The following is a 26,036-nucleotide window of genomic DNA, read 5'->3' on the forward strand; positions in this document are numbered from 1 at the left end:
GGCCCGCCCCCCCCCCCCCCCCCCCCCCCCTTGATGCAGCAGCCGTGGGGGCTGCGGGAGGGGCTTCAGCTTTCAATAGGGGGAAGGGGGGGGGGCAAGAAACCAAGGGGGGGGCTGAGGGGGGATCGGGGCGAGGCTGAGGCCGCGGGGGGGGGGGCACACACATGCGGGGCTGGGCCGGGGGGGTTTCACCTTCGCGGGGGACCGGCGGAAGGTTGGAGCCACGGCAGAGGCCGAAGGGTGGGGGCCAGGCCCCGCGTCCCCTCCCCAGGTCCTAAAACATTTCATGAGATTGTGGGCGAGTTCCCGGGAACCAACGGGCGCTAATACTGGCGGGAGGACGGGGGGGGCCGGGTGCTGCCCCCCCGCCCCGAGGTCCTTCGCCGGCTCTCGCCCCGCGCCCGCGTGACAACGACAGTTACCGCATCTCCGCCGCGCTCAGATTTTTTTTTTTTTTTTTTTTTCCATGAGTGGGATTTTTTTTTTTTTTTCCTTTTTTTCCTGCTGCTGCGACCGCTTGGTTTTTTTTTTTTCCCCGGTTTCATTTTGTTGTTTTGTTGAGGCGTCTCGGCTACAGCAGCCCCGGGAAGGGGCTGAGGCTCGGCCTCCACCGTCGAGGCCCGAGGGCCGGCGCGCGGCGGGCGCGGGGGAGCGGAGCCGGCGGCCCTCACATGATGCCGTTGGTGAGGTACTGGAAGCCGTCGTAGAGCTTGGTGGTGATGGAGCGCATGCTGCCGTCCACCATCTGCTCGATCAGCAGCTGCAGCTGCTCCTCCGTCATGTTCATGTGGAAACGCTCCTTCAGGTTGCGGATGGTGCTGGAGCCGTGGAAACAGGGGAGCTGCGACCCTGCGGGGACGGGGACGCTTCAGCGCAGCCCCTCGGCGTCCCCGTCCCTGCGCGGTCGCGGGCTCCGAGGCCGGGCTGCGGCACGGGGCGGGGGGTTAGTTACAACCCGCTGCCGCACGTCCAGGGCCCGTTCCCACGCCGAGGGAACGGCACCCCCCCTTCCCCGGGCGTGTGTCGGGTGTCCCCGTGGGCCAGGCACCCCCAGACCCCGCGAGGTCCGAGAGGTGGAGGAGGGTCGGGGGCCGCTCCCTCGCGCCCCGGGGCCGCGCACCCCTCCCGGCATCCAGCGTCCCCCAACCCCTTTCCCCGGGCCAGGAGCTCTCCCCGTGCCCCCCCCAGACCCTCCCGGGGCTCCCCAGAGCCTCTCCGGGCGCCACCCAACCCCCCCCCCCAGCTTTCCTGCCCTCGCCGAGGGTCTCAGGGTGTCGCTCCGCGCCGCCAGACCCGCGCGGGGCAGCTCTGGGTCCCCTCACCCTGCTGCATGATCTCCACGATCTGCACAACTTTATCCATGTGCTTGCGGGCCGCGATCAGACCCTGCAGCATCAGCATCTTGTAGTAGTTGAACATGTCCCCGTCCAGGCCCCCCATCACCTGCAAGGGAGAAGCTGCGTGGGCCGAGGGCAGCGGACGGAGAAACCGCGGGACAACGGCGTGTGCGGAGCAGAGGGACCGTCAGCGGGGGCGGCACGACGGGACTTTTTCGGGAATTTCACTTCTCGGAGTGAACCCGGGCCGCAGAGAGCACCGGCAGCTTCCCACCCCCCGGCCGGGCCTCAACCCGGCTGCCAAAGGCTCCACGGGGCCCCCGACGCCGTGGGGTCCCCCCTCGCCCCCTGCGTCCCCCCTTCACTCACATCCACAAATTCCGTGGTGAGTTTGAAGGCCGAGGTCTCGAAGCCCAGATTCCTGGGGGAGCTGGAGAGGATGAACCCGAAGTCGATGTGGATGATGTGCCCGTCCGCGTCCAGCAGGATGTTGCCGTTGTGCCTGCGCCGCCGGGAAAACGCCGCATGGAGCCGTGCGGTGGCGGGCACGGCCCCGGCAGCAGCTGCACTCGCTGCTCCCGGGACTTCCCGGCTGCTCCTGGGACAAAACCACGAATCCCGGCGGGAGACGCGGCCGCGGCGCGGGGACCCACCTGTCCTTGACCTGCAGCAGGTAACACACCAGGCAGTAACCGGCGCAGCTCTGCACGAAATTCCTCTGGGCCGTCAGGAAGGACTCGGTGTTGTAATTGCCATGTTCCTGCAGGAAATAATCCAGCAGCGAGAGCAGGGATTGCTTCTTGATTTGGTGGATGGACACAGCATTCACGACTGGCTCAATCATGCCGCTGTCGGCGGAGATGACGAGGATTTTGTATGGCTTGATCCAGAGCGGGACGCGCTCCTGCTCCCAGATGGACTGTGGGAGAGAGCGAGAAAATCCCTCAGGACCAGGGCGGCCGCGGGCCCCGCGCCCAGCCCCTCTCCCGTCTCACCTGCAGCTGCTTGAGGACCTGGAAGGCGAGCAGCTCCTGCCGGAGGTCGTCCCCGCACTTGACGATGACGGAGAGGAGGCGCCAGGAGGGCAGGTGGCCGTAGGGGGACCCTTCCCGGATCCTCCTGCGGGGAAGGGACGGGGTTGAGAGCGTGAGGAGAGGGCGGGGGGGCAGCGAGGCAGCCCCGAGGTCTCCCGTCAGGGGGTCAGAGCAAGGAAAAACCCCTGGGAAGGCTCGGTCGGGGCGGCAGCAGAACGAGCTCCGGGGCCCTGGAGGGGACGAGCTGCCCGGAGCACGGTGCCGACCTCACCTGAGCCACAAGCCAGCCCCGAGAACAGCAGAAGGGGATCAACTCCCCGCGTCCCCCACCCCTCCGTCAGAGGACAAGGCTACCCCCAAATTTACAGAGCGGAGGGTTCTCCCTCTCGTTCAAGTTGAAATCTGGGGGTTGGATGTAGAACTCTAAGAACCGGAACCCCAACGGGTTTATTTTGGAACAGGCCAGACTCTTCCGACCTAAAGGAGGTGGATAAATACCCGGTAAAGCCCCTCAAAGCCTAGGGCAGGAGCAGCAAACCTGCCCTCCCTCCCCCGGCACACCCGAACACCCCCACCCCGGGACGAGCGGGGCCTAAAGCCGAGGCCACGGTGATTTCCTGCCCAAACCAGAGAGCCGCTTCCTTGGATTTTCGGGCCGGACAAAGTCCCTGCGGCGCCGGGGCCGGCGCGGCCCTTCCCGCCCTACCTGACTTTCTCCTGCCAGGGCTCCTTCAGGGCGACGGCCGACGGGTCCTCGGGGTCCCTCTTGAAGGAGGTGGGGGTGTGCGCCAGCTGCTCCGAGAGCCGCCGCCTGCAAGACGGAGCCATCAGGGGTGAAACCCTTTGCTGAGGGAGGAAGCGGCATCGCCAGGCGCGTCCCGAGCGCTTTACAAAGCTCCTGGGTTCACCCCAAAAACCCAAACCGAAGGTGCCGGCGCCCGCGCCAGCCCGGAGCGTCTCTGCCGAGTGCACAGCCCCTCCTCGACCCGTGCAAGTGGTTTTTTAGCTCTGGGAATTTAGCTGGGAATTTAGCCCTCCCTTTTCGCATCAGAACTCATCCCCCCAGCGAAGGCGCCGCCCGCGCCAGCCTCACCGGATGTCTCCGGCGGCGATGAACACGGGCTCCCGGCTCTCCTGGCTGGTGATGCTGTCCACGGAGAACTGGGAGATGTTGTCGCAGCTGTTGGTGTGAATCTCGGGCAGCTGGGAGGGGAGAGGGGCGAGAGGCGGGATGTGGCGGCCGCTGAAACGCGATTCCCGCCCGTCTCCGCGGCCCCCCGGGCCCCCCCGGGCCTCACCTCCACCTGCAGCTCCACGATGTCGTCCACGGACCAAGCCTCGTCGTCGTTGTCGTAGTTGGGGACGGTGGTGAAGCTGCTGGTCCTCTGCTCGTGCGTGATCCCGCACTCGGGGAGGTTCTCGGCCGAGCGGGTGCTGCGGATGCGGTTCTCGGGGATCCGGGCGGGCACATTCGCTGTGTCGAAATTGTCACATTCAAGTACTTCAACGTAGATTAAATAGGGAGCCTGGGGGAAGGAAAACCGAGCGTTAGCGGGGAACGGGCCCTGCGAGCGGAGGCAGCACGACGCTCTGCGCTTGCAGGGTGATGCTTTTTCTTTTGGGCACGTGGTTTTTGGGGGCGAAGTGGTGCTTTTCACCAGACGTGGAACAGCACCCAGGGCAGGGCTGGGCCTCCCAGTGCCCCCCTGCAGCGCCCGTTTCGGGGGGCCGTTACTCTCAGGGGTGTTTCTGCCTGCACAGACCCTCTCCCCGCTGCTCCCAGCCCTGGCCGGGCTGCTAGGGGGGGCCCCGCTCCGATGCCCTGAGCACGTTTATTTTGCTCAAGGCCCGAACGGGGGCCGTGCCGAGGACAAAAACCCGCCCTTCCGAGGCAAAACTGATCTCCGGGCGCTCGTACCTTGTCCTTGGAGTTGAGGACGACGGCCTGGGTGTGGGGCACCCGCACGACGTGGTGGTCGAAGCCCGCGGTCGGGAGCCAGGCGCGCGCCGGCAGCTTGTGGTTCAGCAGCGACAGCTCCGAAATGAGCCGCTGGGTTTTCTGCTCTTTGGTCGGCAGCGTGGCCAGGCGCTTCCCGATGGCGATCAGGGACTTGATGAACTCTCTCTCGGGGGCAAGTCTGACAGGCTAAGAAAAGGTTTAGGGAAGGAGGGTTGGGGGGAGAGCGTTACGAAGGCAGCAGGTTGGTAAGACGCCGGCGGTTTCGCAGTCAGGTTCCCCGGTCTGAAAGCACCGGGATAAATTCCGGATAGAGAAGGAGGCTCTGCCCGTCCCACCCTCCTCCCCGCCCTGGGATGACGCTCCCGGGAGCGGAGAGCCGGGCTCACCAGCCAGAAGCAGAGCAGGGCAGGGTCAAAGCCCTTTTTCCCTCTCGCTGCGCTGCCCAGAAATCCCCCCCCGAGCCCCCCGGCTCCCCGGCCCGCAGCCGGCAGAGGGAGCATCAAGCGGCCTCATCCCGGCTCGGCGCTGGCTTTTGCTGTAGCCTCCCCCGAAGCCCCGACTGCGGCTCGGTCCGACCATTTTGCAAAGATCAAACTGGGATTCGGGAAGCGCCTTGGACCCAGGAGCCCCCCCCCCGCCACCCCGCAGCTGAAGCCGAGCTCTCTGCTCGACTTTTTCAAGCTTTTAAATCAGAACAAACAAACGATTGTGGCTGATTTTGCCATTTCAGATGCAGAATTAAACTTGCAAAGTGTTCACTGTACAATCATGCTGGAAATGCACATGCAAAAAGCTACGGAGCGTGAGGAAAGGAAGCAAAGGGAAACGTCGGAGAGCCGGGAACGGCTGCACAGCAAAATAAAGGGATGGTGAAAAGAGAAGGATCAGTCTGGTGGTTCCCTTGTGGGGCAGGGCAGGTGGGAAATCGTTTGTATCTGTAGTCCACGTCAAAAATCCTGCCAAGCTCAGGGGTAAGCGCTGTCCTCTCCTGCCCCCCCTCGCTGGCGAGCGCAGCAGAGGCGGCCCCGGGCCGGAGGGAGCAGCCGCACAGCCCCTGAGCCAGGCGCTGCTCCCACCCACCAGGCAGAGGATAAAGATTTAAAACCAGCTGATGCTCCGTCCCCCGACGCGCTGGAAAGCGCCTGCTCCAGGCCCCGGCTCCTGCCACCCAGCCCACCCTGCGCCCCAACGCTTCCCTGACCTCCGGGACCGTTTCCCTCAATTGCATTTAATCCGATTTCTGCCAAAAGCAGAACAGAGGCCCCTTCCGATGCCTCTTCCCGTCCTCTCCCATGGCACCCTGACGGCTGCGACGTCCCAGCTCCTCCAAGGGCCTTCTGCTCTCGGGTCGATGCAGGATCCAGGTTTGGCACATCCTCGATATCGTCCCCAAAACAGTCCCGTGCCGCCTCGCTCACCCCGAGGTCTCTGGGAATTGCTTCTCTCAGCAGAATCATTTCACTGAAGCGCTGGTGGGAATTTGGGCTCGTGCCCAGGCGAGCAGGTGCCCCCGTGCAGGGGCAGAGCGCAAGCGAAGTGCTCCTGGTTCAGGCCTCTCCGGATCGGGGCACCCCGAGCGCGGGGGGGTTTTAAGCTCCTTCGTCTCCAGGGATCCCACAGCACCTCCCGACGCGCCTTCTCCCGTTCCGCGGCGAGCGGAGCGAAGCCGTCCCGACCCCAGAGCACCCGCCGCCTCCGTGGCCTGTTCCGTCCCCCCCATCTTCACGCTCCGGTTGAAAATCTTCAGGTTTCGGCTCCTCCGGCCCAAAACCTGCGGCCGGGGAACGTCCCCCCAGCCCGTCCCGCTCCAAAGGCGTCCCACCGAGCTCTGCTCGCTCTTCGCCGCTCCGGGGGGACTCGGCGCAGGAAGTTTCGCATCCTGTTGTGGAGAAGCAGCTTTGGAGAACGGCCTCAGCTGAACCGGGGCCGCCCCTGGCCCGAGGCGTCGCAGGAAGCGCCGTCCCCAGCCCGCCCGGGCGCCGCACAAAGCCGGGCTGCGGGACCTGCTTCGGCCCTGGCTCGTGAATATCACGGCCCCGAAGCCAAGCGAAGGGAGGGCGGGAGATGCTCTTCCCTCATCCCACCACCCGAAGGATCCTTCTGTTGCTCTGAGCCAACACAAATATTTACTTTCTACCGTTTACTTTCTACTACGGCAAACACTGCACTGGCAGCGCTTTGAAAAAAAAAAAAAAATATTCCTGCTCTTAAAATTCGGCAGGGCTTCGTGGTTTTGTTTTGCTAAGACACGCTCCAGGAGCGTCCTTCTCCCCACGTCGCGGGACGCTGACGCAGATCTGCTCCCGGGCAGGGGACCGGCAGAGGGAGGCCTAACTTCGGCCGACGGCTTCGGGGCGGCCACCGAGGGTCGGGGCCGGGGGGCTCCGCGCGGCCACCGCCAGGTTTGCGCCTCTCCAGAGCCAGCGGGTTCACGTGGACGCTTCCAGCCCCGGCTGCCCCCGTGTTTTCTGCTGCGCTGCCCACCTTGGCCCTGACGTCCCCGCTCAGACCACCACAACTGGCCATTTCAGAGCTTTAACACGGCCAAACGGTGGCCGCCCCCCATTTCTGCTGCTCCACGGGAGCGAGACCCCCCTGACCTGCTCAGGCTTGGAAACTCCTCGGCGGGGAGGAGCAGAGCTGCTGCCCGGCCCCCGTGGCTCAGGCGCCTGCCCCGGGGATTCTGGCGTCGGTGCTGGCACCCGATCCCCGGCACCGGCCATAAACGCCGCGACCGTTGCGGTCGGAGCAGGTGCCCGCGGGGGTTTACACGTCGGGCAGAAAGGTGAGCGAAGAGCCGCAGCGACCACCCGCCCCGGATGAACACCCCGGCCCTGCAAGGCCCGGCAGAAAAGCTCTCCTGGCCCCGGGGGACGGCCAGCGGGGTGGGGGGACGGCGCCCGGCGCCCTGTCGCTGCCGAAAGCCACCGGGGGAGGAGACGGGACGTCGGTGCCTGCGCCTGGCACGAGGGGGAAAACCAAAGCGACTTACCTAAAGCTGGGGGGCGAAGCGGGACCCGCGGCCCGGCGTCCTTCCCCCCACCCAAGCCCGGCACCCGCGGGTGCCCCAGCGCCCCGCCCGCCCTCGCGCCTCTCGGAAACGGTGGAGTTGGAGGAGATTTATAAAAAATGAGAGGAGGAGACTCTGCGGGGTAAAAGCCTCGTGCCCCGTGTCTGTGCGCGGCTGCAGCATCCACACGCCTGCCCGCACCGTGCCGGGCGTTAAAGGTGGGGAGATGTTCCCTGGGAAGGCCCAGAGCCCTCGTAGCTCTTCCTCAAGGCTAAAAAGGCTGGAATTCACCCCAAACCCTGCCCGGGAGGAGGGGGGCTGCGCCAGGCACCGCTGCCTGGGTAAGTGCTTTTGATCATGGACTACATATTCAACGTGTGGAAGCCCACTGGGAATCCCAGACGGAGAACACACATCCACCGCAGGAAAACGACACAGATGGGGAAGGTGCTATTGATTGGAAAAAAAATAAAAATGAGAAGGGTTCATTTCGAAAGCAAAACACTCTACTAGGGAAACGCTGGGTTTTGATTGAAAGACCAAAGTTTAACACACAGAAGGGGAAGAATAATGATTCGTGGAAAAAGCAAATTAAATCCCATCTGGCAGAGAACTTTTAAGTCAAACTCAAGGAAACAGCATTTCCTCTTCCATCTGCGGACGCCGCCACGCAAAGGTCAGCGACTGCTCAGACCGAAATCGGCAGCACCAGCCAAAGCCCTCTCCTGCCCCCGCCGTTCGCCGGCGGGACGAGGGTTTCTCTCTCCCTCGCTGCCTTTTTTTGAGGGGGGAAATGAGCCCCCAAGGGCACCCCCCAGCCCCTGGGGGTTTTCTGCTTTATTTTAGCCAAACCGGTGCAAGCGAATTTGCCCCAGAGCTCCGTCTCCGCCGGCGTTTCGCCGGGCTGCTGCGGCACGAGAGGCGCCGGGCTGGGGGGGGACACGCTGGCTCTGCCCTCGCCGCGGGCTCAAGCCGTGCAGACCCTGGGGGGGGCGCCTGGGGACCAGAGCTGCCCGCGGGGCATGGCCGGGGGCCGGGGTTTGGTGTTTTCGTGGCAGAGAGGAAATGCTGCTGTGGCGGGGAAGGCAGGCAGCCCGGGCGCAGGAACGAAACGGGCCACTTACGGGAGAGAGTGACTTATCGAGACTTTCCGTACTCGAGGAGAGCTCCTGGGAAACGGAGGAAAGGGGGTTTGGTGGCAGTTTTGGGTGGTGGTGTTTGTTTAAAAGGAGAGAGAGGAAGGAGGGAGAGGGGGAGAAAAAGCAATAGTTTAGCTCCAGGTTCACAACCATCACTTTTCATTTAATTTTTTTTTTTTTGTTCCCCACCCCATCACAATTTTGCTGCCTTTTACCCTTGGCTGGGGAGCGGCACCTCCGCCGGCACGAGACGCTTCCAGGGTCACGCGACAATCTCGCGGATGTAACCCGGAGCCTCCTCTGGCCGCGGGCACTCGTGGTGGCACCAAACGGGGAGCAGGGCTCAACGGCAGATCCTAGCGCTAAACGCCTGTAAACCCCTCAGATTTTCCCCATCCGCAGCCTTTAAAATATTCTTCTACCCCAGAAGTGTGCCTGAGCTCCGGCTCTGACTTCCCCGGCCCAAAGCAGCTGCGGAGACGGGAGCTGCTCGGACGGGCAGGGATGCGCGGGCTGGGATCTGCCCCGCCACCAGCCTCTCTCCATCCACAAACCCACTTTATCCTTCTCCCCTGCACTCTGATTCAGCCTCTGTTTTCAGTAGATAAAATAAATCCCATGGAAACTGTCCTAAAGATTAAAAAAAAACCCCCAACAATTAAACTATTGTCGAGACAGTTCCATCAGCGGAGGTTTTACGAAGCGACACCCCCGCGCGGCCAAGCAAACCTCCGGTACTGTGAGCACAAGCCACCGACCACGTTTCCCTGCGGCCACCAAAAGCCACCCCGTGTGGCCACCTGTCCAGTGACTTCCATCTCTACCCCAACCATCCCACGATTTCAGCAGCACCACGCTCAGAGCCCGAAAATCCATTTTTTTCATGCCAAAAATTGCTGAAATGGAGCTTCACGCCCTTGAGGCTGCTGCGTAATTGGTTTTAAAATTCACTTCCCAAAAAGAAACAAACAGGTCCGGGTTTAGTATGTTAATTACAGGGATACGTTAATTCCACCAGGCTTAGTCTCACCCTAAGAAATAACAACGCTTAAGTTAATCGCTTCCGTGTGATCACACACAAAGCCCAACAGCGCCGGGACCCCGCAAGGCTCACCCAGAAAAAAAATACCTGGAGCTGGAGGCTGCTGCGGGCTCAAGCCGCTGCCTTCCCTCCCAGGCACCAGACTCACTCCTGGATCTTAAATCAAAGTATTTCGGGGTCAGAGTTTCGCGTTTTGTTGTAAATAACAAACGTCTAACCGGGAGATCAGCCACGGGAGCGGGACGGTGCCGTCGGGAGGCGAGCGAAAAGCTTTGAAACGCACCCTCCTGCCGCGCCAGGCGGAACGAGAGCCGCGGCCTCGCACACAGCTACCGGCTGCGCTGCGCCCGGTTCGACTCCCGTTAAAATAAACCAGGATTTTGGAAGCTCCTCCCGCAGCATCCAGCCGTCCCCCGGCGCAAGGTGCATCTCACCCACGCCCGGCTGCTCCCCCCGGCCGCGCCGGCGCCTGCCTGCACCCCGTCCCCGGTACATTTTTGAGCACGGCCCATTCCACTAAAGCCGTGCCAGTCTGCAAGGATCGAGGGTAGAATTTTCAAACTCCTCTCAGATTTAGGACGCAAGCTCCTAATTTTTATTTGAGTCTTAAATCAAAGTCACACACAACCTGCTCGGCGCAGGAGCGCGCCCTCCCCTTTGCCATCTACAGCCTCCCCTCCCCGACGGCTTCACGAGCCGTTAGCGCTTCAGTCCCGCTGGAAACCTTGAAAAATTTATTTACCGACTTTATCAAAAAAATCCTGTCTCTGAAAACCGCAACCAGAGGAGCTGGAGGTGACCCCTGGGGAGGCATCAAGCCGCTCAGCAAACGCCGCTGTTAAACCAAAGCCCTTCGGTGAATTTAAGAGGTGTCGGGGCACGAACCCGCCCCAGAGAAGGGTCTGCTCCAGACGAGGGGGGAATTAGCGCCCGGAGACCCCTGCGGCGCCCCAGCGGGAAGAGCCGCTGCTGGGGGGCACCCGCAGGAGCCTCCCCGCGGGGCCGGGGACGCCGCGGAGCAGCCGCAGCCGAATCCCAACTCCCCGGCAAAGCCGCAGCTCGAGCTCCGCTCCTCCCGCGGCCGACGCGCGGCCCTCGGCCGAGCCGCCAGCTCCCCCGACCCACCGGCTCCGAGCTCCCGGTGCCCGCGGCTGCACCACGAGGAGCCCGGGGCCGGGCGGGAGGTGCCGGGCAGCCGCGTGCTGCCGCCCCGTCGGCCTCGCGGTGCGGAAAATGAGGCAGAGGCGGCTCGGGGAGGGGGGACCAGGCGGGTTCTGCTCCGGGTCTGTCACGGAGCCGCACGCGGGCGGAGCGCGGCCGAGACGGCGCCTGTGTGACCTCCTCCCGGGAAGGGCCCGGGAGCTCCCGCGGCTCTGCTCACCCGCGGCCCAGCTCACCCGCTCCCCACGCCGACGCAACCCGCCCGCAGCACCAGGCTGGATCCGGAGAACAGGAATAACCAACTTGGAGGGGGAATCCAGCGCATCTGATTTTTCTGCTTAGCGTCTGACCCTCTGGCGTAATCTCAGCAGCTCCAGACACGTTCAGAGCCGGTTCCTCCTGCGCTTCCAGCAACATCATTTCACGGGCAGCTTCGCTCCCCAGCTCTGAAGGATGGCGAGCGCAGGGGCAGGAAAAGCTGGGGCAGAGCTTGGCCTAAACCCACCCGCTTCACCCCAAGGACGTGGCTGCAGCAGGACCCACTGCAGCCCCCAGGGCCTCGGTCATTCCCTATTTCCCCACATTCCCGGCAGCACGGCTCTGCCCCGGGACACAGCGGGGCAACCAGACCCACCGGCCACCCAAGGAAAGACACTTTTGGGGTCACTATTCAGTACTTGATGATTTCCCCAGAGAGGTCAGGTAGTTTTACAGCAGCCAGGCAGCAAACTGTAATAAAAAAGCGCAACAGGGAAGAGCCGGCTGCGCGAGCAGACCCAGCGAAGTTTGGGTTCCTCCAGATGCATCTGACATCCCCCCACAACAGCTCCAGCCACCCCAAGGCTTCCTGCGACACCCCGACACCTCACACATCCCCTTGTTGGGGACCCAGGGGGTGGCCTTGGCTCGGGGTGCACTGGGTGGCATCAGCAAGGGGCACAAACCTCCGCAAAGCAGCCAATTTGGTCAAATATAAAGAAACTTGGCACGTTTCTGGCTTCTCCTCTCTGCAGCATTTGGCTGATGCCTCAAAATTTGCTGCTGGAGGAGACCAGGATCGCACGAGACCCATTTTTCTGGGAAATCGGGCTGGAAGGAGCGGGAAAAGGAACCACATTCAAAGGGTGCCAGCAGCACGACTCCTCTCCCTTGCAAACTCGACATATGGATGAGCCGTTTGCCAAGCGCGGGCAAGTTTCCAGATCTGTCACTCGGGAAACAAGAAGCCTTGAACGTTGAGTCCCCTGGGCTCAGCCGAGATGTAGGTGCGACGCGGCGTTTCCAGCCGGTTGTGGCCATCGCCGGTTCTCTCCCCTTCACCCATCGGGGACGAGGCTCATCCACAGCCACCATCTCGGCAGGGTTTGCTTTGGGGTTTTAAGGATAAAATTCTTGGTCTTTCTTAAGATGTAGGAACATTCGGCACAAGTTTCTACCCAGTAAACACATAGCGTCATCCCAATAAAAATAACTTCATCTCTCCGTAAAGCTCGGCACGCTTTGGCCTGACAGCGCTTTCCACCAGTCAGGAAGGCGTGCTCTCCATCCTACCGACTCTGCTAAACTACAGCAGGTATTGCGGGTGGCAGTGGTTTATATCTTTAAAAATAATCTAAAATCAAGGCAGCTCTTGAGAGGCAAACGCCTCACCAGCACTGCTTGTATTACAGGGAAATGTGGAAGTTTTAGCTAAAAGCCATCAAGTGGGTGCCCGGAGGAGTCGGGCTTTGCAGCCTGAGCGACTGCTCCCACCGGGGCCCCGTGGCTCCAGGCAGGCAGAGGGACGCCCCACTAAATCCAAAGGGATGAAGCAGAAAAAACACAAAACCTCCCAACTCCGAGCGGCCGTGCAGCGCCGCCCTCGCTGCGGTTTGCCACGACAGCATCGAGACCGATCCTCCGGCAGCCACCCTGCTCCTACCGCGGCCGGGAAGCAAACTCTGCCAGGAAACACACCTGCGCCGGTGCTGCCGGAGGTGCCGGTCCAGGGGTAAAAGGCCAACGCTCCTCCACACCCCGGCTGGCAAAGGCAGGGCAGGGACGGGGGCTAAAAAGTGAAAGACCAGGGTCAACGCGTTGGGCAACCTCTAATAAAAGCAGCTTTGAAATCCAGAAGTCGCCCGCGAGCGCGCACACACACACACGCACACACGCACACCCTCCAATAAGCGAATCCGTGCAGGAACGCAGACGTAAACAGATTTGCATATAAACCCTCGCTGCCGTTTCTCAAGAGAACGCTGATGCTGCTGTTAAAAAAAAATAAACCCCCACGCCGTGGGCAGCGCTCGCGTCGCGTGAAAGCTTTGCTCTTCCTCCACCACCACCCACACGCCACGGCCCCGAGTTAACAGCGAGGCGCTGGCATTTCAGCAGCTGCCACTTCCAGCGCTCCCTTCCCGGCAGCCAGCCTAGATTCTTAACTGATTATTCAATTAGCAGTTTTCTAATTAATTTTTTTTTTTTTTTTTTTTTTTTTTTTTACTTGACTAGTAGAACCAGTTCAGCCAAACACCTCGGTTCGCACGGAGACACAAGTCTGCCCAGCTCCTCCGCCACCAGCCTGGCTCTGGGTGCAGGCTCCCAGCTAAAGCGAGCTGTTCCCACTGAAAAATAGCTGGCTTCAATCCAGTTGGTAAAAAAAAAAAAAAAAAAAAGCTGGTTTTCCCCCCCCCCTGCTCTATTTTCAACCTTGATCTTAGCTCCGGAAGGGATCTGAGGGATGAGCCACCCCTCTCCAGGCAGTCGCTCTGATTTATTCTTCCCACCTCTGTGGCTTCAGGAGTTGAAAGGCTGGTGGGAGGCGGAGCGGGGGCACGGGGAGGGAGCATCCTCCCTGTTTCATCCAGGTGCAAAGTCTCAGCCATAAAGTTTGAGGCATCCGCCCTAATATTAAAATTTCTTAAGCTCCAGGACTCGCCACCTTGGCTCCAGATTTCTCAGCACCCTGCCACGCTGGCGGGGCGGCCGGGGTCACGCCGGGCAGCGCGGCTCGTGGGGGAGATAAAGGGCCACGTACGCTGGGGAGTGAGAGCTCGCAACCAGCCTCGGCTCCCACTCGGAGCGCAGGGTTCCACCTTTAAAGTGTTTTCCAAAAGCAACAGCCTGTGAGAAAGGCGAAAGGGTGCCCAGAGCAGCACGTTCACCCCCCAAAATGCCGACTCGGCCGAGCCCCAGCTCGGGGGGTGCAGAGCCCGGGGGGCCTCGTCCATCCCGACAGAGGTGGGGGTGATGAGAGCAGGGAAGCGGGGAGGGGTTGAGGTGCTGCCGCTGCTCAGCCCCTGCCCGGGAGGAACCGGAGGCGTCTGGGCGCTGCAGAGGCAGCACAACCCGTTTGTGCATCGAACCCCCCCGGGCGGCCGCGCGAGGCCTCGCTGCACCCCTACAGCAAACCCTGCCGGGTGTACGGAGGAGGTGTCACCAAAACCCAACCCCCCCGAGCCAGCAGGGCCTCAGGTTTGTAGAACTCGCTAAAACGAAGGCGATCAGTCACGAGACAACTTTCTCTGCTCCCAGTTACCCCAGATACCTCCAGGCCGGATCAAGGCGCCTCTGGCAGCCCGGCCCAGGCGCTCGCAGCTTCGCTTCCCTGACATTTCAGCAGCAGCTCTGCCCGGGGTGAGGTTCCGTTTCCAGGTTGCTGCCCGCAGCCCTGCCGAGACGCCGGGGTGCCGGGCGCGATGGCCCGTGGCCAGTTTCCAGCCGGGTTTCCCCAGCCCCCCAGCTCGGCTCCACGCCGTTCCTGCCCAGGACTCAGCAGCGCCACGGCGAGCCGAGGGCAGGACCAGCTCGCGCCGCAGGCAGCCAGGGACCCGTCTTAGAGCTTTAACGTTTACACAGGCAAGAAAGAAGCAAAGCGCCTCCAGGGCACAGCGCTGGGATGGCAACCTGTCATGCCGGGCTCCCGGCCACGGCCAGTCCCTCCGGCATCCCAGCGGAGCACCAGACTCCCACCACCACCCCTCGGCCCAGCGCCCGCCAGGAAACACCGAACCGCGCCGCCGGCACCAGCGTCAGGTTCCGGCACGTTCCTCCCCTCCAGCTCTCAAGTTGCTCAGGTGGAAAATTCAGCGCGGAGCAGCCGCAGCACATTTAATCCCCCCTTTGTCCGTAAGTGGATCAGAGAACGGGGCACACCTGGACACCGGCAAAACACAGCCCCCCCCTGAAAACCGGGGCTGGAAGGAAGGCTGAGCCCATCCGCCCCGGGCCGGAGGGACGCAAGACAACGGAGCTTTGAGCCTGCAGCTTTGCCTTTGCAGGCCTTTGCCTTAACTGAAAATTAACAAACACAAAATACATTTATCCCATCAGAACCACATCACGGAATCGTGTTACAGGTGCACGACCCGGTGAGGATTAAAAACCCACAACGCAAACGGCACTTGAAATAAAACCCCTCCTGCCCATTATTATGGTGGTTGTGCAGCACAAGTGACACCTGGAACACAAAGACCTCAGCAGGAAGAAATATTCTCGAGAAACAAACTGCCACAGCTGCAGGCGAGCGCGGGGAAGAGGATGGATTCGTCCCAGTGGCGACCACTGACCCTGCTAAGAGCCACCCTCCACCACGCTCTAAAAAAAAAAACCAACGCAGACTTTTTTTTTTTCTTAAGCAGCATTAATACCTGCTTTGGGTCTGACTCAACTAATCCGGGGACGGCTGGTGTCGGAGGCCCGCGCAGAGGATCTGCAGCAAAGGACAGAGGCACCTTTAAGAGCCTAGAAACAGGGAGGACCTGGCACCGCGTGGAGCAACGGGCGAAGGTCCAGAGGAGAAATAAAGACCCAGAGGTCTCGAGGAGGTGACCTACGGGAAATGTAGGAGAGGCCAAAACCGTTCAGCGGAGAGAAAAACCGATGGGAAAATGACCCCAAAATTGTCCGGCGGAGAAAAGACTGATGGGAAAACGACCCAGGCAGACACAGAGGGACGCTGCTGAGGAGGGCGCGTGGTGCCACCACCTCCTGGGCAGAGCTGAAAAGCGGCTTGTGGAGACAAAGCCTGGATGCGGGAAGCCCCGCGCAGGCTGCAGAGCCTCCGGCACGGGCAGAGCTTGCAGGACATTTCCACACGCCTTGCAGGGACGGCCGGGCCATCCTCCTCCTCCTCCCAGCCTCCAGGACCGACCCCGGGCTCGGCTGATCTGGCTCCACGCGCAGCAGACGCCGAGTTCGCCGTGCTCACGCACCGGCCCCGCGCTGGCAGCGGGAACGCGGCGTTAGCAATACGGGACAGGTGCCGAACCGTCCCGTTTTACCCGCGGCTGGGCTGTATCCGGCTTTTTTCACTAAAAAGACGGGAAAGAGATGCGCAGCCGAAGGCTGGACGAGCCTGCAGGCCGAGGCCAAGGCAAGAGCCCACGCCGCAGGCAGCGCTCCATGGGGGCCTGCGAGCCCTGCAGCCTCCCCTGATCCAGACAAACGACTTCTGGCTTTTACAGTTTGCAATTTTTTTTTATTTTTTTTTCAAACAGAGAAACAGAAGTTTCTCGGGAGGTGCAGCAGAAGCAGGTTCCCAACTCAGGGCTCGACGGCACGGACACAACAGCATGAAGGGAATAAAGCAGCTCCCAGAGGGGCAGACGTGAGATTTTAACCTGTAAAATCTCCAGTGTGAGAAAGTCTGGGGAGCAAGCTACAGCTGACCAGCACACCGCCAGTCAGACATCTGCGGGTTTCCTGGACCAAGCAACTTGTAGGTTAAAGTATCTTAAAGTAGTGAATTCCAGAATTTGCTGGAATTTACCCCGGACTTCCCAGCCACCCCCCCGACCTGGCCAGCTCCAGGGAAGCAGGTTTTTGCAGGGGATCGCTGGTTTCAAACAGGAGGCAGTAACAGTCAGCACATAAAATAACAGAGGTCCAGGAAGCCGGCGGGGGCTCTTCGGAGGCCGGGGAAGTTCTTACGGCGCCTGGAGTACCCCTGCTGCCGTGCACCGCTCGCAGCTCGCCCGGCCTCTGGAGCAAAACACGTTTCAAACGCTGCCAAGAGAAACTCTGCAGCGCTGCTTTCATCCATCATTTATGTAAAGCTTCGGTTTCCATTATTCAAGAAGCTGCAGCCAGTGTGAGCAGAGGCCTCGGCGTGTCCTGCTCTCCGCTGCCCGGTTGTTTTCCACCGAGCGGCCCATGGGCAGAGACATGAAAGATTCATTTACCCGCCAGCAAATGCCACGACCCCGGCTCCCGGCTGGGTTTTCACCCAAGAACTGTGGGGAGCAGGACAGGGCGGTTTTAACTTGAAACCAACCCAGACAACTGCTGCTTCACACCTCCAAACCCTCCTCCAAATCCGTATCCAAAGGAGCCTTCCCCAGATCCGGCAGACGGGTGGAAGACCACACAGCCCCCCCCCAGCGATTCACAGCCCCGGGCGGAGCTGAGGGAAAGGGGGAATATCTCAGGCAAGGCAAGAAAGCCAAGAAACCCTCCACCGTTAGGAAAACGGTCACGAGATCTCGGATGTCTAGACGGAGCCGCGGGGAAGGCGGCTTTCCAGGTCTCATCCACACGAGGCACAGGGATGACCCAGAAAAGGAGCGTGAGCCCCCGCCGGGACCCAACCTTTGCTACTGTGGTTTTAGGAGCCATTTCCGAGCCCGCTGAGCCATCCCCGCTGGAGAGGTGAACCACCTCCCCGGGGGAGTGTTTCAACTTCTTAACTCCTGGAAGAGACGCTGCTTTTCTCCGACTCGGTTAGCACTGCTCCTAAAGCCTGCGTTTAGCACCAGCTCACCTCCTCCGTCCTCCCCTCCCGCTCAGCGTTCCCACCTCAGCCCTGCATTTCTCACCAGCTCAGGCTGATGCTCGCGCTAAAAAAACATCAGCCCTTCCAAACAAAGCGGCAAAATAAAACAATTCCACTTCCAGCTCTTTTCCCCCCAGCCTCGCGTCCCCACTACCCGGGGTGCTGCTCATCCTTCTGCTCCGTCTCGGCAGACGCGCGAAGCGAAGCAGCTGCGTTTTCTCTGGGACAAACCCTGCTCTCCAGCGAGCGCCGACGCAGCAGCTCAGCCCTAAAGCCAAAGCAACTCGGTGCCGACGGCTTTCTGACACTGAAACCAAACGCCGCAAAGCCCGCGGGAGCTATTTGGGTTTGGCAGAGCCGCACCGCGCACACGCCCCTTCACCTGTTTCACTGCCGTTTGCTTTGGCATCAACCCGCATCGGCGCCCAACCCTGGGAACGGGAAGCGTCCCCTTTGCTTCCAGCCCCTCCGGCAGGGAAAGCCCAGCTCTCCACCACCACGGCGCCGCGGAAAGGCGACGGAAATCCAAAGCAGAGCTCGGCACAGGACAGCAGCCACGGACAAAGCTCACAGCTGCAGCTCTCGGCCCTACGGCCAAGCAGGGTGTGTGCACCAGAGGCTCGTTTTGGCCAGGGCACCGGGACGCCGAGCTGATGGGATTCACCTCCTCCTGCTCCCAGCTGCCCAGGGCCTTTTCCACCCACGAATAAACCTCATCGTTGCTAAATCTGAACAAGTCAGGACAAGGAGGAAATCAGGTTTCCAGCAGCGATCAGATGGCTGCAGATTGCAAAACGGAGGCACCGGCTGAGTTGCCCAAACCGTGTGGGAATTGAGCAGCGTAGGAAGGGACTCAGCCCTCCTGACCCAGCTTTCCGCCTTACCTTGGAGCCATCGAACGCCCTCCCTCCCCCTCGCACCCAGAAACCTCCCCTCTGGAGCCCCGGCACCCCCGAGTGACCCACCGGGAATCAAAACTTCACTCGTTTGCAGCAACTAGGGACAAAAAAGCTGCGGTAAAGGAGGAGCCACGAGGTGAGAACCAACCGCCCGAGCACGGCCCCGGGGCCATCCCTTCCCAGGCAGGCTGAGCCCCGGAGAGCCCCGGCATTACCTCCTCCTCGCTCTCGACTTTGGGATTGCTGGCTGTGCGCTTCAGATTGCTGCTCAGGCTGATGGTAACGGTGGCGTCCGACTTGGACCTCTGGTGAGTCCTTTTGGAAGGAGACAGCCCCGTATCGGGCGCCGGGCTCAGCGACGGCAGCTCCCTCTTCTTGTAAGCTGGTTTCAACTCGTCCGAGAGGATGAGTTTCCGCAGCTTGGTCCCGCGGGAGTGTCGCTGAGTGGAGATGTGCATGTCCGAGGAGTAGGCGCCCAGCAGCAGGGCGCACTGCAGGGAGAAGTTGATGCTCTGCCGGCAGCGGTGCACGATGTAGGGCTTGATGGCATCCCCCACGTCCTCGTCCATGTGAATGTACATGTTCAGCAGCTGAGGCAGGTAGAAGTCCACTTCTTCGTTCCTAAAGCAGAACAACCTATTCCCAATGTAAGCCTGCACACCAGGTTCCTTTGAATTGTACAAGTATGAAATGGCCATGGAGATATCAAAGAGTTTGGATTCAAAGAGCCGGAGGAGCCAGGACTGCTTAGCAGAGTTATTCTTCTGCCGCTTCCGGGCCGTTTTCACCGTGTTGGCCATGGTCTCGTCCTCCTCCTGGATCTTAGAGGCCGTGCCAGGCGGATCGTCCAAGCACTTGATTTCACAGCCCTCCCCAAGGTCCCCGTTGGCCAAATCCACCACGGTCCGTGGGGCTCGCTCGGCCTCGCCGCCATCGGCCGGTTTCGGTAAGCTGTCGGAGGAGACGCCGTGCATCAGCTTGACCTTCTCCAGGACCTCTTCGCAGGCTTTCTTCGCCACTTCGGGATCGATGACTGCCAGCTCCCCGACGCCTTCCGTGATGACGCTGAGCGACGTCCCGCCATTCCCCTGCGGCGCCGAGCCGGGCGCCTGCTCCAAGCCTGTCCCTCGGGCTGGGTCTCCGACAGAGTCTCCCATAGCAGTGGCGGGTCTGCACACCTCAAAGCTGAAAGGAAAACGAGACAAAAGAACAAAAAAAAAAAAAAAAAAAAGAGTCAGGGACACAACCTGAGGAGGAGACCTGCTGCCAGCCCGGAGGTGGGAACACAGGAATCCATGCTGGGACACAGCTCAAGGGACACCGAGCGCCGAGGGGAGGGTTGGTGCAAACCTGTTCAAAAAGCTTTTGTCTGGAGGGGGAAGGTGTCCCAAGGTAACTCACGCAACACAAGCCAGGCCGGCGCAACGCCCGGCCGGTCCCGCTGGGTTTTAAAGGTCTTCTTGGTGCCCCTTCCACCCAAGACTTGGGAGCTGTGAGCATCTATCAGCCCTTACACAAAATTTCCCCGTTACCATGACGATAAATAAAACTGAGCAAGCCAAAAAGAGAAAGAGATGGGGCGGGGGGGGGGGGGGAAGAAATAACCAGGTTGCTTTACGGTCTCTCCACCCCAACGGCGTTCTGCAACGCTTGGGCTTGGAGGGCCGCGGGCTGGGCGGACCCAGCGGCCCTGCTCCTTGCGGAGATGATGAAGTTTATCTCGTGCTCAGCTTTGGCTCATTCAACCTCCCTTCGGGACAGAAAGCGACGGCAGCACGCGGCGCCCCGATGGCGAAATCCTCCGCTGGTGCCGGGCGATGGGCGAGCAGAGAGCCGGAGCAGGAACCAAGTTTGTTGCAAGAAGGTCCCCGTTTTCAAAGTCCAGACACTACTGCCCAGATTCCGTCTCCTCACCAATGATCAGCACTTAATGACAGTTTAAAAAGAAGATAAACGAGGGATTGAACGCACTTCCCGGTTCCCCATCGCGATAAAAAGAGCAGCGGTGCCTCTCTATAGATAACCAGCAAGAATAAAGGCGGCCAGTGCCAAGTGAAATCGTCCTCTAAAAATAAAATAAGGCACTCTATTCAATCTAACATCATTACTGCGGCTCTGACTGCTTCCCTTTATTGCTCATACGCTACAACAAGACAGCTCGTGATCAGCAGAAGGGCACAATGCCTTTTACAAATGTTAAGCACTGCAAGCAGATTGCCAATTCCCTCCTGCTTTTCACGTCCAGCACGGTGGAAAGAATTACTGTCTTTGGAAAAGAAGTTCACTGAACCATTTTCTGCCTGTCGGTTCCCCCAATGACCCCCAGTCCCTGGTATGCCCGCAGAGGCTGCGCTGGCAGGTTCTTACGACAAGATATTTCCCCTTTTTTAATGACCTTGATTTCTGTTTATTTTTACAAGCGATTACGGCTCCCGACGCGGGAGAAAGGGGCGAGGAAACCCGCGGCGCTTCTAAAAATTCCAAGCGAGGAGAAACGAGGTCGGTGTGTCCAGATGCGAGTGCCGCGTCCCAGAGACCGGTTTCCTCCTCTTGTTTTCAAAGCACTTAAGCTCTAACTACGAGGTGAAAAAAAGCCCGACCAAAGTTCAGCAGTCTGAGCCGCTGTGAATAGCATCTTTCACCCCGTCGGCACGGCAGCAACACGCAACGTTGGCCTCTGTGCTTGCCATTCCCTTCGCTCCAAATCCCGCGTGCTTCAAATAGTTGTGGTCATTAGATCCTAAAGACCCTGCGAGCTGAAGGAAGTTGTTTTTCCTTCTTGGTGAGCCCAGCCTTGCCCCACAAAAATCCAGACGATCTAATTTTTAAATTAACACCACGCCGGCAAGGGGGAGATCCTCCGGCGTAACTCGGCGTGGGGGGATTTGAAGAGGCACGGAGAGGGGCCAGGTCCAAGGCAGAGTCGCAGAGAGCTCTGCTCGTGCCAACGTTCTCAACAAGACAACTGGGATGACAAACCGATGAAAAATTTTTTAAAAATTTACCGGTGGCATCCGCCGGAGCCCCAGAGGCGGCTTCGCAGCCTCACGCTGGGTGCAGAAGCGCCTGCGATCGCCTGGTTGCCCTCAAAGGGCTTTTCCAAGCCCCGACTGGTTTATCCGCCGCAGGGAAACGCTCCCGACGTCCCCCTGGCTGGGCTGCAGAGGCAGGAAGAGCCCGCGGGGTCCCCACAAACCTCCCTCGCCGACAACACGGGGCGCGCAGGTGAAGCCGGGTGCAGCGCGACGGCGCGCGCCGCAGTTCCGGGCGTTAAACCTCCTCCACGTCCGCGGGAGGGGCTGGACCCGGCCCGACCTACTCACGGAGTATCCCGACGGCTCCGGGGCGCCCGCGGGGCCGCTCCCAAACGCCCCGATCCTCCGGCACCTTCGTGAGGCCCAGAGGGGCCCCGTGCGCCGGCCCCGCACCGCGGAGGCGCCGGCCGGCCAGGGCTCGCAACTGCCGAGTGGGTTAAACTTGGATTAAGGATCTGCGCAAGATAAATCCACCCACGGGCCTGCGGGGTTACCTCCGCGCCGCAGGCACGGCTTTGAAATCCACGCGTTGCCTTTTTTTTTTTTTTTTTTAAATCAGCGCACCGCTTTTTTTCATCATTATTATTATTATTTTGCTCTTCAGCCGCATCCCCCCGACGCTTACACAGCCACCTTCTTGGGTGACATCTCGGCAACGGGGCCGCCCGGAGCCCGCCAAGGACACATCTCTGCTCCTAGAGCTCCCTAAAACCCCAGCAAGGGAACTCACTCCCCGCCTCCCGCACCTCTCCGCGTTTTTCCGTGACTCACATTTGTTAAACGTATCACGACGCACTATTTACCTCTGGAGGCTCAGCATAACTCCCCTACTCCAAATCGCTGGTCTCAACAGGGATGAAAACCCCATCGGCTGCACACAATGAAGCAATCCAGTCTGGAAAACAGGCTGAGCTGAATTCGTGTGGCTCATCCTCCACCCACAGCCATAACGGGCCAAGTCTCTCGCTGGTGGAACGGCCCCGAAGTCGATGATTAAATACGAAATAAAGGGAAGCCCCTATTAGCACAGAAACTACCGACAGAGCAGCCGCGTGTCGCGGCAGCGATTCGAGAGCACAGTTCCTCCGGGAAGGGACAAAAGCAGAGGGAGATCTACGGGAACAGAGCTGGGGCTTTACAGGAAAAAAAAAAAAAAAAGAAAAGTCTCTCTCCTGCCTGACTTGAATAAGAAATATTAGCCCTGGCAAACAACCAGGAGGACAGGATGAAGCCTCACCAAGACATCTGGTCTCTATTACGCTGCATTACTTTTTGTTTTGCTCAGCACTGACGGCCTCCGACATCTCGCTGTGCCTTCGGGAAGGCCACAGGAGCGGGATGGGGGTAGAAAACATCGCAGCAGCGCCGGGGGCCGGAGGAGGACGTCCTGCGGGTGCCCCTCACCCCGCTAAGGGGAAAGCCCCTCTGGACCCGCTGCAGAGTGACTCGGTGCGACTTAGGAGTTGACAGCTGAGGGGTTGGGGAAACTGAGGCACAAAGGGTCTGGGAGCGACGCAGCGGAGACGGGCGGGTGCTGCCAGCACCGCCGAGGCCAGGACAAATAATTCTTTCTGGGGGATTCTACGCTCTCAAGTCTGAAACCCCCTTCCAGGAGAGACCCGGCACCGACACGGATGGGCTCCCACCCGGTTTTCACACCCGGCTGAAGGAGATTCAACCTCTGCACAGCACCACGGTCTCGCTCTGCTTCCAAAAAACCAAACGCCAGGATCCAGACATTCCCCAAGGACAAACTCTGCCCGTAAACTGCCCCTGCTGGGGAACTTATCTCCCAGGGAGTAGCACCGCTTCCATCTCGAAGGACACACAACCCGGAGCAAATGGCAGAGGGAGAGCAAAAAAGGTGAATTTTCAGGGAAAAGGGCAACGAGAGGCCGTGAGGCAGAGACTGAGCGATCACTGGCACCGCGGACAGACGGGACGGGCTCCTCCGTCCAACGCAAGCGCCACGCGTCCGGCCCCGGGACGGAGCCGCCCCGGGAGCCTTCGCTTGGGCAGCACCACGAGCAGAGGACAAGTTCAGCTCCTCTCGGCTGAATCGGTGCCTCAAACTGGGACGTCAAAGCCCTCCCACACCAGACCAGTGGTTTTATGCTGGAAGAAACAGCATCAGGTAAAGGAACAAACACGGGCGGCCTGAGCTCGCTCCTCACGGCTCCTAACAGCCATCCCGGCGCGCGGCCCCGCGGCGGGGCTCACCGGCTCACCCACCGCCCTCGGGGATGCCGGAAGGACTCTGCATCCCCGTGCCGAGTTGTACTGGGCCAAACCAGCGCGTCCCAAACAGCCACAACGACTCTGCCCTGAACCTGGGGTAAAACAAAAGCCGCGCTGCAAGGAACGCGGCAGGAGAATGCCGAACTACACACGCGTCTGAGAACGGCTCCCAACGCGCCTCGGCCTCCCGGCTCCTTACGGGAGACGCTGCTAACTCCCTGCTCCCGGCGTCCATCCACGTCAAACTATTTAGAGTTTGTCTCCGTTGCATCTGTCCTAGGAAGCTGTTCCGCCCCCCGCGCTGCAGAGGGGACGGAGGCGCAGGGCAGAGCCGCAGCCCGACAACCCCCAAACCGCAGTGCCAGCACTTCCTTGGCTCCTTCCTCCTCCACAAATGATGCAGCCCCACGGGGATAAGTAAATCAAGCCGGCGATTGACTTATAAACTAACTTCCCCATTAAAAAAAAAAATAATAATAACTGCGAGAGCACTAAGATCTCTCTCACCTCCGCGTGTCGCCGCGAAGCGCCCCGGCCCGTCGGAGGTTTCCCTGGCTGGAGCAGGCGGGTGGCTGAGGAACCCACGGCACACATACCACAGCCGCGGCTCATCCCACACGGCCCTCACACAAACACATCCAACCTTTTGTCCTCTTCCCTCGCACCTCTCCGCCCCTGAGGAGCGTTAATTAGACCCTGAGCAAGCGAGGACAAACCCTTCCACCCCAGCAACTTGTTTCTGAGCTCACCAAAGCCTCAAGCAAGCCGCGCTGGCACGGCCACCATGGGAAGTTTCCTCCTCCCAGTCATCACAAGGTACTTTGCACCCGAACGTTCCCACACTCGTTTATATATGCAAATTCACTATTTCAAGTCGCTGTTGTTACCCACAGTCACGTCTGAGTCTTCCTCTAAAGCGTGACTTGAAATAAGCTGTCTAGATGCGACAGAAAATGGAAGGAGGAAAGGTGGGAGCCCACGTCCCCAGCGCCAGCGCAGACCCCGAGCTGCGTGTGACAAATCGCCTGGGATTTAGGGAGCACACGACTGCGGCACAGACCAAAATCCCACTCGGGATTTCCAAACCGGAGCTCGGAGGCTGTGATCCGCGCCGAGCAGAGCCCCCGGCCCGGCTGCGCGTCCGCACGGAGCGCGGTGAAGTCCCCGAGGAGAGTTAAAACCCTCGGAGGTGCCGAAAAGCCTCTTCCAGGCAGCGCCCGAGCGGGACGGCGGCAGCGCCGGGCGAAAGAGCTGGAAAGCGGCGTCTCCACCCCGAGCGGCGCCCGGTTAATTCCCCCCGCTGCTCCGCAAAGCTCCACCACGGGTTAAAGGGAAGTAGGGGAGAGCGGCGGGGGGGATTCGGTATCATTGGTATTATTTATCTTGACTAAAGCTACCAGCGACTCGGAGCAGGATGTTTCAAGGGGGGGAAAACCGCCCCGAGGGATTACTAACCCAGGGCAAAGCCTGTCCTGAAGAACCTCTGCTCAGCAGCCCCCCAGCCGAGCGCGTTACATAATATCTCCGGTCTTTAAGCAGATATTTTAGGCAATTACAAAGCACGAGGGGCGCCAGATGGCCCCGGGGGGGTTGGCAAAGCCTCCTCAGAACCGAGAGTCCAACGGCGCCAGGAGAACCAGCTCAGAAAGTCTCTGCCCGGGCCCTTGCGACACGGAATCCGGCCGCACCCCGGAGGGGGGCCGGTGTGTCCCCCCCGGCGGCGCAGCGGCACCGGGGGCCGGCGGGGGTTGTCGCCTGGTCCCCGGGGACGGGAAGGACAAGCAGCGGTACCTGGGGCGATCCCATCCCGCGCGGCCGCGTCTCCGGTCTGGGATGCCGAGGCACGGGGCAGCGCAGGCGGCTCATCCTGGGCAGCGGCTCCGCGGGGCTCCGGGGACGATCGGCTGCTGCTGAGAGAGGAAGGAACAAAATTTTAAAAAAAAAAAAAAAGCGGAAAAGATGATTTTCCTGCGCGACGCGGCGCTCTCGGCCCGCAAAGCCCCGTTCGCCGGTGCTGGCGAGCCCGGGGCAGGCGGCAGAGGCCCCGGCCAGCCCCGCGCAGCCCCGGGGGGCCCGGCCCGGTGGAAGGAGGCGGCGACAGCTCCCCGGTAAAGAGCGCGGGCCGGCGACCGCCCCCCCCCCCCCCGACCGGCGGCAGAACCGACCCGGTAGACACCCCCCGCTCCCCGGGGGGGGGACGGTGCCGCCGCGGCCCGGGCCGGGCGACCGGACGGAGTGTTCCGGGGGAGGCCGCGGGGTGCCGGGAAAGGCCTCGGGGGACCCAACGCGTCCCGGAGCGGCGCTCACCTGCGCGGGGCCGGGGCGGAGCGGGCCGGGCCGGCGGCGCGGCGGGGCTGGCGCAGGCCCCGGCGGCCGGGGCTGCCCGCGGCGCCGCCTGACGGGGCGGAAGGACCGCGCCGCCCGCAG

The 26,036-nt window shown here is 61.0% G+C and overlaps 1 protein-coding gene across 6 annotated transcripts; it reads right to left on the bottom strand.

Moving 5' to 3' along the window:
• On the bottom strand, nt 1-25,990 carry PI4KB (phosphatidylinositol 4-kinase beta). Of its 6 annotated transcripts, XM_074929298.1 has the most exons (12): nt 22,175-22,256; nt 18,552-19,521; nt 8,466-8,510; nt 4,290-4,517; nt 3,670-3,897; nt 3,465-3,574; nt 3,078-3,182; nt 2,333-2,456; nt 1,991-2,256; nt 1,707-1,839; nt 1,323-1,443; nt 1-849 (listed from the first exon to the last, which is right to left on the bottom strand). In XM_074929298.1, the coding sequence occupies exons 1-12, from the start codon at nt 22,237-22,239 to the stop codon at nt 668-670; spliced, it is 2,577 nt and encodes an 858-aa protein (XP_074785399.1). In that variant the 5' UTR covers nt 22,240-22,256; the 3' UTR covers nt 1-667. The 6 variants fall into 6 exon arrangements, with proteins under 6 accessions (XP_074785399.1, XP_074785403.1, XP_074785404.1 ...); XM_074929302.1 differs by lacking the exons at nt 8,466-8,510; nt 18,552-19,521; nt 22,175-22,256 and adding exons at nt 25,401-25,516; nt 25,775-25,904; XM_074929303.1 differs by lacking the exons at nt 8,466-8,510; nt 18,552-19,521; nt 22,175-22,256 and adding exons at nt 25,401-25,519; nt 25,775-25,904.
• Between the last annotated feature and the right edge of the window lie 46 nt (nt 25,991-26,036).

Source organism: Athene noctua, chromosome 29 (genome assembly GCF_965140245.1).
Source record: "Athene noctua chromosome 29, bAthNoc1.hap1.1, whole genome shotgun sequence".
NCBI classification, from domain to species: domain Eukaryota; kingdom Metazoa; phylum Chordata; class Aves; order Strigiformes; family Strigidae; genus Athene; species Athene noctua.